Below are 10850 nucleotides of genomic sequence, written 5' to 3' on the forward strand. Positions count from 1 at the left end.
CCCTGGTATCAAAAGTCATTGAGAGGTCCATAGCACCAACCATGCAATACTGCCCTTGTTTCTTTCCTGGTGTGGAGCCCCACCACGGCAACTGAAGCAATTTCAGTGCCAAAACCAGTTTGGTTTGGGGGCTGAAACATTTAACATCAAACATCATAAATTTTTCAATCAGGGCTTTATCCTCTCCTTTGGAAACTGTCAGGGCTTTTTCTTCTCCAACAGAATCCAAGGAGCGGCATTTCTGTGCTGTTATCAGTCAAGAAATACTTTCCATTGTTTATAAAAATCAGAGGTTGATCTATTATTCACTAGAGATGTTAATTTAGCCATAGTTGCATATTCTGCTACTTTATTTGTCCATTCAGTTACATCTGGGTAATCTTCTGCTTTCCACTTTCTTGCATATTCCACTCTTGCCACTGTCACCCTATATTTAAATAATTCATCATATATATTTTGGCATATTGTCTGGCAAAATATTTAACAACATATTTTTTGAATCTAGGACAAATTTGATTTTCAATATTCTTTGCATTTCATCATGTATCATTTTGGTAGGGAGTATTTTTTTGAGTCTTCCACATCGCTCTGTATAGAAGGACCTAATGGTGTGGTCAGCTTCTTCTCACTGCTAGTCTTCTAATATTATACGCTCACCACTTGAAAAGACAGGCCAATCTTCAGTCTTTTTTTCTGCCCTAAGGGGATGGTTTTGATTCTGTAAGATTAACCTTTTTGCCACAAAGGTACCATTTGGGACCAACGTTGGGTTGAGCTTCTAAAATAGGACCTAGTTTGGGGGAAGTGGTGAAAGGAAAGATACCATTTGTTCTATACTAAAAATACATTTTGCTGAGGAAGTTTCTACACTTTAAAAATTCCACCCGAAATGCTACACAATATGGCTTTTTAATGGCTATTGAATAAAAACATGTATAGCTTTGGGAATTATGTAGAATATGTGTGCACCAGTGTGATAGATGTAAAATCTGTACGCAGTTTGAATCCATCCATTGTAAAATGAATCACAAGCATCCTAATTGGCATTGCTTTAAGCCATTCCTTGGCTTCAGCCAGTTGTATGTGAATGGCAATAATACACACTAAAGCATCATTAAAACATACAAAGGCCTTTAAAAACATAGTCATGAGATAGCTGTTCCACATTTGCAATCAGAATTTACAGGAAGCTCACTATGTATGATATAACTGAATAGTCCAAGTTCTTCACAATGAGCTGCATTTGAAGTACAGCCATCCAAGTTCTACAAGGATAAGACTTTTCTGATATAAGAATCTGCAAATTATGTTTACCCAAGAAACATTACTTCAACAAGGGTCCAGTTTAGAAAAGCAAAGATGGATATTTTCAGCAAAATTCTCACCTCGTATTAAGCCAGAGGGGAAGGCAAGTTAGATGTGTTCATGTTAAATAAGACTTAGGGTTTGGCCCCCTACACATATACAAATCTCAAAAATCTAATTAAGTGAGAGAGCTGCTTAAACTAGCCGCTGAAATCAATGGAACATTAAAAGTTGAACTGACTAGATCGTGTTGTTCAGATCAGTTCTGACAGTTTTAATCTCTCTAATCAATAGATTAATCAACTAAAGGGTTAAGGCCAATCACTGTAAATGCCAGTTAATTGCATTTGTTTGCTTTTTGAGTTCTGCAGTATTGTTATAATAGAGAATGAATAACAAAATATTAAGCAGGACCGCTTATAACAAAGAATTGGGATGAATTCTTTTCTCATGTATTCAATACAAAAGTTTTGATAAAGTATAAATGTATTTAATTGGTTATTTGGTTAATTGGCATGAAACACCTAAAATCATGGTGGTGGTGAGATCTTCATAAGACAATTTCCACTGGTAGGGTTGCCAACCTCTAGATTTAGCTCAGTTCTCCAGGGCCTAGAAGATGGAGATATTCCAACAGGCATATGGTTGAGGCAGCAACGATTAAGTAGACCAGCTGGCCTTTCTTCCTCCTTTCCCTTTCCTCCCCTTTCTTACCCTTCCCCACCTTTCCTTTTTTTTCTCCGTTTTCACCCTTCGGAGGACCTTTTGGTTCTGAGTTATTGTTGGCCACTGTTCACCATTGCTGTGAACCAACTCACCATTGAGATTACTAATATATAATAGGTATGTAATTTGAATGCCGTCTGTTAAGTGAAATTAGGATTTGTGGTTTAACATTGTACGTTTAAAAAAAATTATATATTATGTATATTTATACCATAATGTATTGTTGCTGGAAGCTGCTCTGAGCCCGGTGTGGCTGGGGAAGTGTGGGGTATAAATTGAATAAAATAAATTAAAATAAATGGGGCCTGGAGATCTCCTGGAATTACAAGTGATCAGTTTCTCTGGAGAAAATTGATGCTTTGGAGGACAGATTGTATGGTGTTATACCCTTCGGAGGGTCCCTCCTCTCCCCGAAACCCACCCTTCCCAGGCTCCACCCTTAAATCTCCAGGAATTTCCTAACCCAGAGCTGGCAACCCTCATTTCTAGCAATATGGAACTCTTCCTGAAAGTTATTCCAGTGTTCAGTATGCTAAGCAGAAATAGTTTATATGTGTGTGAGAAAGCCAGATTTTTTTTCTCATAGTGTTTGCTAACCCTTTCTAAAGAACATGGAAGAAACTGGCAGGACCACACCAATGTTACAATAATGTACGGTAACTATAAAAAGAGATCAGAGAGAAAGAATGGCAAATGAAAAACACAGAACTCAGATCTCCAGGGTTTACCAGGTCTGTTCTCTTTGTAGTTTACTTTTCATTTAGAAGCCCTATAAAGCACTGGATTCAGACTGAAGCTCCAAAACCCAAGACCACCACAAAATATAATTAAGCGATTTATTAAAAGAATGTGCAGGAATATACAATAAGAGCAATGAACAGTGAGGATAAAATAATAATGCTAAATACCCAAGCTAAGCATATTTACAAGCATTGGTTCAAGATCCAGATGTTACCCAGAAAGACTGGGTCCAACAGAGTTTCAAAGTCCAGGACAAGGGCTCCAGCCAGTATAGCCCATCCAGATTCAAGAAGAGTCCCAAAGTTAGATGTAATCCAGACCAAGGGCTAAACTAGCATGAAAGATCTTTCCATGATGCTCAATGACCCATGTTGGCATGATTCTAGTTGACCAATCAAAAGGATAGCAATGATTTAACTTGACCAGTTAGGTATGTTGCTAATCAGGAGACTTCACCAATCAGATGAGTTACCAATTAGACCGGACACTGCAGCTGCATTAGGTCCAATTAAGCAAGCATCTTCTCTCATCCATGGGTTCGGGCACTAACAAGATGAAATGTATCATCATGGATTCTTGTGATCTTGAAACTGCTAGGCCTAATGGTCTGATAGGCACCTGTGTTGCCTCCCATCTCCTTTATCTAGTTCTTTGAAGCTAGAGCGACACACACCCATTATTTCCTGCCTAGGCTTCAACCTGAGCCATTGTTTAAATTGACAGGCGATGGCAAAAAGGACCGGTCTCTTGACAGTCGCTGTTGGGCTGCCATCTGCTAGATGAGTCACAAGTTGTGCAAGGATGGAATCAGAGAACCCTGGATTTCCATTTCAGAGAAAGAAAAAAAGGCAGGAGGAAAGGAAGAACAGAGCTGAAGGTAAAATGAGCTTTGAAGGGTATGAGTGTTTCTTTTGCTGTGTATCAAGCTGGGAATATCCAGTTTTCCCATAACATAAATTATGCACATTTATCTCTCAAACATTTGGAGACCCTGAATTATCCTGGAGAGTAAAGGGATTCAGGATATCCCTGCCTCAAAAGGAGAGAGGGGAATCTTGGGACTTCAGTAAGGGAAACAGTTCCTGGAATATTGTCATCTTTGTAGCTGCTGAGATTTTGCCTTCTGTCTCCCTTCCCTTTTGCTACACACTCACCCATATTCCTGCCCCCTCCTCTAGCAGAATGTACACTAGGAGCTCCTTGCTATTGCAGTGCTTAGTACCTCCAGCTGCAATCCTTGTGGTGCTGGAGGAAGCTGTCTTGATTGGCTGGAAATGAGGCAGAATGTACAGGTAGTGCTGAGCCACTTGCTCAAAAGCCATTTCAAGACCAGATCCACTCAAAATGAGGAAATGATCCAATCTGAAAGAAAGCGACATGCTGGTAAAACAAGAAGTGCAGTAGCATCATAACAGGATAAACTTCTGCATGGGAGAAATTGCTTTTTATACTGAGCTACCCACTCCTAGTCCCTATTGAGCCCAAGCCTGATAGTGTCAAGTCAGCATCTGAATTCTGACAACAGCTTCCTGCTGGAATCACCCACTGACACCTTTTTGCAAAGATTCATCAACCATTACAGGTGTCAGCTGGCTCAGCAAAACTAAGGCGATTGCTTTATCGCTAGACACTGTTATTGTGAATTGTCTGTGCTTTCTTTCATTACATTTTAAATGTACACATTTACATCTCCCCATATTTTCACTTTGCTTTACAACATTTTTCCTCCGTGGCCTTATGTATAGAACCCATTATATGCATGTGATGGAGTTATAGACCTCGAAATCATATCTTAGAATAAAAATATTTTAATCTTTAAACTGCCACAAGACTCCTGTTTCTTTGTTCTGAAATATGGAGCTTTGTTATGGAGCGCTGTGTTTGAGAGTACTGCAGTGCCTTCCTCAGCGGAGCTGCTTTCTTCCGAGAAAGCAGTCCTAAGCCAGTCTACTCAGAATCCTACTGAAGTCTTTTCAATAGAGTTTACTCCCAGAAGGAATATGTTCTTAGGATGGCACTGTGAATCCATGGCTTATAAGGGTGTAATTCTACTTAGGATGGCACTGTTCAAACTCTAAAGCCAAGGAAAATGCATTGGCCAATTTTAATTCCCCACTAGCAAAACTGAAACCATAATTATTTTATAATACTGTATTGTGTGTGTAAAGTGCCGTCAAGTCGCAGCCGACTTATGGCGACCCCTTTTTGGGGTTTTCATGGCAAGAGACTAACAGAGGTGGTTTGCCAGTGCCTTCCTCTACAAAGCAACCTTGGTATTCCTTGGTGGTCTCCCATCCAAATACTATCCAGGGCTGACCCTGCTTAGCTTCTGAGATCTGACGAGATCAGGCTCGCCTGCGCCATCCAGGTCAGGGCAATACTGTATTAAGCATCATAATATAAAAATGCATTCTCACTATTCCTTTCGCTAACTATTTCCAGATGGGTAGCTGTGTAACTGTGTACAGGCAAAATAAAACAGGAGTCCAGTGTCACCTTAGTGACTAGCAAAAATTTAATCCAGCATAAACCCCCTGAGCTCTGAGAAAGCGAGAGCTCTAGCTCCCAAAAGCTTATTCTGGAATAATGTTTGTTAGTTATTAAGGGCCCACTGGACTTCTCTTTTATTTCATGAAAGTAGGCTTTTTTTGGTAAGGAAAGGTACACTCATTCAAATTTATCCATAAATTAAAATAAAAGGTTTTAAAGATACTCCTAAACTATGCCGTTTGTGGATTTTCCCATCTCTTCAGTAAGAATCACTGGTATAAGTATATCGGTGATGTTTAACATGCACTGAATTGAATGCTTGAACTTTTTGAATTCAGAATCAGAAGACTGGTTGCCAGCCATTTCCCGTGCAGGTGTACACAGGTGCCACACCACTGCTCACACCTGCTGAGTAAATCTCAGAGGCCAGTAATGAGCTATGGTCCTAATCTACACATAGGATTCCACCTTACTTTGCCCCTTACTGAAAAGATATAGACCGTCCCTAAATATGGCCATCTATACTACTGGCATGGTAGTAACAAAGTAGAGGAATCCTGAGAAGACATTCAAGCACAGGGGTTCTAGGTTTACATTACAAACAATATAGAAGCGATATCAAAAGAGGCCCTGCACTGTGAATCTGGAATGTAAGTGCAACATCGTGGTGTCAATTGATCTTATAACCTTGAAATTTTGGCTCAGCCATCACAATGCATCTTTCATAAGAACAAAGTGTTGCTTTCTAAGGCAGTGGAAAGTTCAAATATTGATTTGAGTGAAATCCATAGATTGCATCTTGCATTCCTTCAACATCAACAGATATGAAATTAACATCATGAATAAAATTTAACCAGAATCAATTAAACTGACTACAGTTTTAACTGAATAATTTTACAAAGCATGTTATAACAGCTGTATTTCTCATATTAGTTGCTTGGTCAACCAGAAATCCCATATGTTTTTCTTTTTCTGATTCATTCACTGACTTTCATTTTGTAGTGCCACTTTTACAGATCTGGGCTTTTGTGTACTTGTGTTTTTAATGAATGCCATGTTGTGGCTATATAGTGGCCGGGCAGGTGTTATACACGAAATAAACTCCAAAAGAAGATTGCAGCATACCCTCTGCAACAGTAGATCAGATCTGTTCATATTTGTGCAGTTTCTGGGTTTGCATTAAAAGGAAACTTTCCTTGCAGAGCAATTTTCTCTGTTACACCCACAGGGACCTCTGCCAAAGTTGAGCAGGTATTGAGCCGGGAAGTCTTGCAGGACATGATGCTTGACCTCTTCTTATGATAAAAGTAGTTACTAATGTGGAGTCGGAACTTGTCATGGAGGGAGGCGTAGATGAACGGATTGAAGCAGGCAGAGCTCATTGCAATCACATGGCAAGACACTTGAATGACATTCACATACCTCTTGTCTAGGATTGCAAAATCTTCATCAATATCTCTGATCAGGTTAACCATCTGAAGAGGTAGCCAGCAAACAGCGAAACACATGACTGAGATGATCAGGATCCGAAAAGTCTTCTGCTTTTTTTGGGTCCATTTCTCTTTGTTGTAGTGTGCAGCTCCTGGGACGTTTCTGTTCCGGAGGAGGTGTGAAATGGCACAGTAAGAGATAGAAACAGCAGAAAGTGGGAGCATGTATGACAAGAGGAGCATTAGGCAAGAATACATCAACCTCTCTGTCTCCTGGTGCTTCCAAAATTCTTCACAGATAATCATGTCTTGGCCAATGCTGTTGAGATCCAAATAATGGGTGCGCATAGATGTGGGTACAGAAATTCCAATGGAGAGCAACCAAATGAAGGCCACAATGTAGGCACAGGATTTGCATCGTATCCTTTTGCGAATGGGATATGCAACAACAATATAACGATCCACAGCAATAGCCGTGAGGGACAGGACAGAAACAAACACCGTGGTCACTTGCATGAGGGTGACAAAGTAGCACATGAACATCCCAAAGAGCCATCCACGAACCTCGAATGCGTAAGAGGCAGTCAGTGGGACACAGAAAATGCACATAACCAGGTCAGCTGCTGCCAAGTTCCCAATAAGGAAGTTAGTGGTGCAATGCAACTTTTTGGTGAAACCAATGAGAAAGATGAGGAGGAAATTCCCTGTGCAGGCCACTGTCACCAGGATGGTGTAGAGAGGGATGAAGAGGGGCTTCAGTTCAAGGAGGAGGTCCAGGCCCTTGAAAACAGGAGTGGAGCTATTCAAGCAGGAGTCATTTGGAAGCTGATAGTGTGCCTCCATGTTGGGGTTTGGCTGTGGTGATGCTTTATGTAATCTTTGTTTTTTTTAAAAAAATTGTAAAAAGAGAAAGGAAAGTTGGTTAGAAGAAAACACTGAATTGAAGAAGGAGAAGAGTTGGTTTTTATATGCTGACTTTCTCTACCACTTAAGGAAGACTCTAACCAGCTTACAATCACATTCCCTTCCCGGCCTCCCCACAACAGATACCTTGTGAGGTAGGTGGGACTGAGAAAGCTCTAGGAGCTGTGACTAGCCCAAGGTTATCCACACTGGCTCTCACCATTGCTGCAGCACGACAATGAAGACTGTCTGGATGGGAATTTCTGGTTCAGCAAAATAGTACCACATCAACAAATTGAGAGACAGTAGAAAAAAGCAAGAGTCCAGTAGTACCTTAAAGACTAACAAAATTTATGGCAGGGTATGAGCTTTCGTGAGTCACAACTCACTTCTTCAGATACCAAATTGGGAGGGGTTAGACAGAGGGCGACAGAGGAATATCAGCAGTGAGCCTTGTTATGCAGACCTAAACCTCTTGTTCTTGCTTTTACAACTCCTACAAACTCCATCCTGTATTTTTTAATACCTGTAGATTATCGCACTTTTTATAATGCACTTTTCTTTTCTTCCCTGTTCCCCTTTATTGTTTGGCATTCTTTTCTAGATCATGTTCTGCAACACCATTTATGTCCTCCCCCCTATCACTTTTCCATAAACTTTTCTCCCTTAAGATTGATAAGTATTTACAACTATAAATATGTTCTTAACTTCTGGTTCTCATTTTGTTCACTTCCTGCTGTCCACCTTCGCCTTTGTCTAATCTTAGACTGCTATCTGGGTTCACATATAGACTTGTTTTCTATTTTATGCTTGAACAATGCTGGGCACAGAGCTGTTCTTTTAAATTTTTAAATATGAACAATGAATTGCAGAATTACTCCCATTAATGTAAATTGTAGATCCTTTCACATCTTCTTTCATGACATTTTAGCCTCCCAAGAACCCATTTATCATGGTTCTCGGTACTGGTGTGCTATGACAATGCTAATGGTCTTCCCTTCCTTCTTTGACCACTTTCAACCCTTATCTTCTTGTCTTCCCCAGTCAATTTTCATAACTTTAATCTCTCTTCAGCCATTCAGAAGACGATTTTGTTCGCCAGGCAGTTTGCATAGGTATTTCACAGACCTGCACCTTATATAATTGAGAGCAGGCAAAACAAACTCAAATTAATTCAGCACAATTTTAATTTGATGGTGTCCTGTGTTTACCAACGATATAGGCATCCATATAAAAGATTCAGGAAGCTGAAAATATATTTCAATTTCACCAGTTTCTGTTCGTCCTTACAATTTCACCAGTTCCCCCTTACATTTAATCTATCTATTTTTATCTTACCTTTCCTTCAAAGATCTCAGGGTGATTTATATGATTCTCCTTTCTTCCAGGTTACTTTTACCATGTTACCTCCCATATGTTACCTCCCATTCCCACCATAATTAGACAAGGAATAGAGAATAAAACTGCTGCTATCATACAGCCATTGTACAAATCTATGGTGAGACCACACTTGGAATGCTGTGTACAGTTCTGGTCACCACACCTAAAAAAGGATGCTGCAGAGCTTGAGAAGGTGCAGAAAAGAGCAACCAAAATGATAAGGGAGCTAGAGCAACTGCCCTATGAGGAGCGGTTAAAATGCTTAGGGCTGTTTAGCTTGGAAAGAAGGCGGTTAAGGGGAGACAAGACAGAGGTCTATAAAATTATGCTTGGTATGGAGACAGTGGACAGGGAAAAGCTTTTCTCGCTCTCTTACAAAACTAGAACACAGGGTCATCTGCTGAAGCTGGAGGGTGACGGATTCAAAACTGATAAAAGGAAGTATTTCTTCACACAACGCATAGTTAAATTGTGGAACTCCCTGTCCCAGGATGTGGTGATGGCTGCCAACTCTGACTTTAAGAAGGGAGTGGACTTGTTCATGGAGGATAGGGCTATTCATGGCTACCAATAAAAATGGATTCTAGTCATGATGCATTCTCCAGGATCAGAAGAGCATGCCTATTATATTAGGTGCTGTGGAACACAGGCAGGATAATGCTGCCGCAGTCATCTTGTTTGTGGGCTTCCTAGAGGCACATGGTTGGCCACTGTGTGAACAGACTGCTGGACTTGATGGGCCTTGATCTGATCCAGCATGGCTTTTCTTATGTTCTTATGATCTCAGGCAGGTCAGGATGAGAAAGAATGACTGTCCAAAGGTTACCTAATGATCTTCACGGCTAATTAGGGATTTGAACCCTGGTCTCTCATGACCTAGTCTAGTGCAACACTTTAACCGCTATTACAACAGTGGTTCTCTTTAAATTGTTCTGTGTTCAGATGCTCCATGTTCAAGTGTTCCAAGACTGCCAAGTTCCTGCAGCATGCTCACCCGGTCCTCCCTACAAAGAGTTTTAGCGCTTTCTATATCCTTCCCCTCCATTTATTTATTCCATTTATCAGGCCATTTATCCTGCTTTTCTCCACAACAGGACCCATTCTTCTATCACCCTGTCCTGATATATCCCTGACCATGACTTTCACTCCTGCAGCTCTACCCCACTGGAAGGTCGCCTGCTCTTTAAAACAACCCTACCAGTTTTTGCCTTGCTGCCCTATAAGCCTAGAACTCCTTTCCAGAACTGGAGTGCTCGCTCTCTCAATCTCTATTTCAGGTCAAACCCTTCCTCAAAACCCACCTTTTCCACGAAGCCTTAGGATTAACCACTTTGTCCTCCTCAAAGTGTGTGTCTGTCCACACTGACCTCTGTAAACATACACACATGAAAGCTGATGTCAAGAATTTCAGAATTCAAAAGCATGAGCAATCTTAGCAAGAATGAAATTGAAGCACTACATTTCCCCAAACTCTACCTTCCATTTTCAGTTGATGAAAGGGCTATATTGTTAATGTCCTCTATAAAGTGAGTTTTGCAATATGTATAATAAACACATGAATATCATCTTCATCTCATGTAACCCCTCAATTGAAGTCATGCCAATCAAGCATTTTTGAGGTGCACAACTCCCCCTCCCTCCCCCAAATGACTCCCCCAAAAGAGTATTGACAGTAACTCGTAGGTATGATTTTATTATTGGATTTTTATTTTGTTAGCTGCTTTGAGCAGGTTGCTAGAGAGATGGTCTATGTATATATTGCTAAATAAATAAATAATGCTGTTGGTGCATGTTCATTCGCACCGGTGAGGGTGCGGAAATAGCAGATGGAAAAAGCTGCTGTCCCTACCACGGCTTGCTTGTACTCTTTTCCTG

At 40.6% G+C, this 10850-nt stretch overlaps 1 protein-coding gene across 1 annotated transcript; it reads right to left on the minus strand.

Moving 5' to 3' along the window:
• Positions 1 to 6413: 6413 nt before the first annotated feature.
• LOC130479474 (prolactin-releasing peptide receptor-like) lies at positions 6414 to 7535 on the minus strand. Its single transcript, XM_056851874.1, has one exon. It carries the CDS (start codon positions 7533 to 7535, stop codon positions 6414 to 6416), a length of 1122 nt encoding a protein of 373 aa, XP_056707852.1.
• Between the last annotated feature and the right edge of the window lie 3315 nt (positions 7536 to 10850).

This window comes from Euleptes europaea, chromosome 6 (genome assembly GCF_029931775.1).
Source record: "Euleptes europaea isolate rEulEur1 chromosome 6, rEulEur1.hap1, whole genome shotgun sequence".
In the NCBI taxonomy this organism is placed as follows: domain Eukaryota; kingdom Metazoa; phylum Chordata; class Lepidosauria; order Squamata; family Sphaerodactylidae; genus Euleptes; species Euleptes europaea.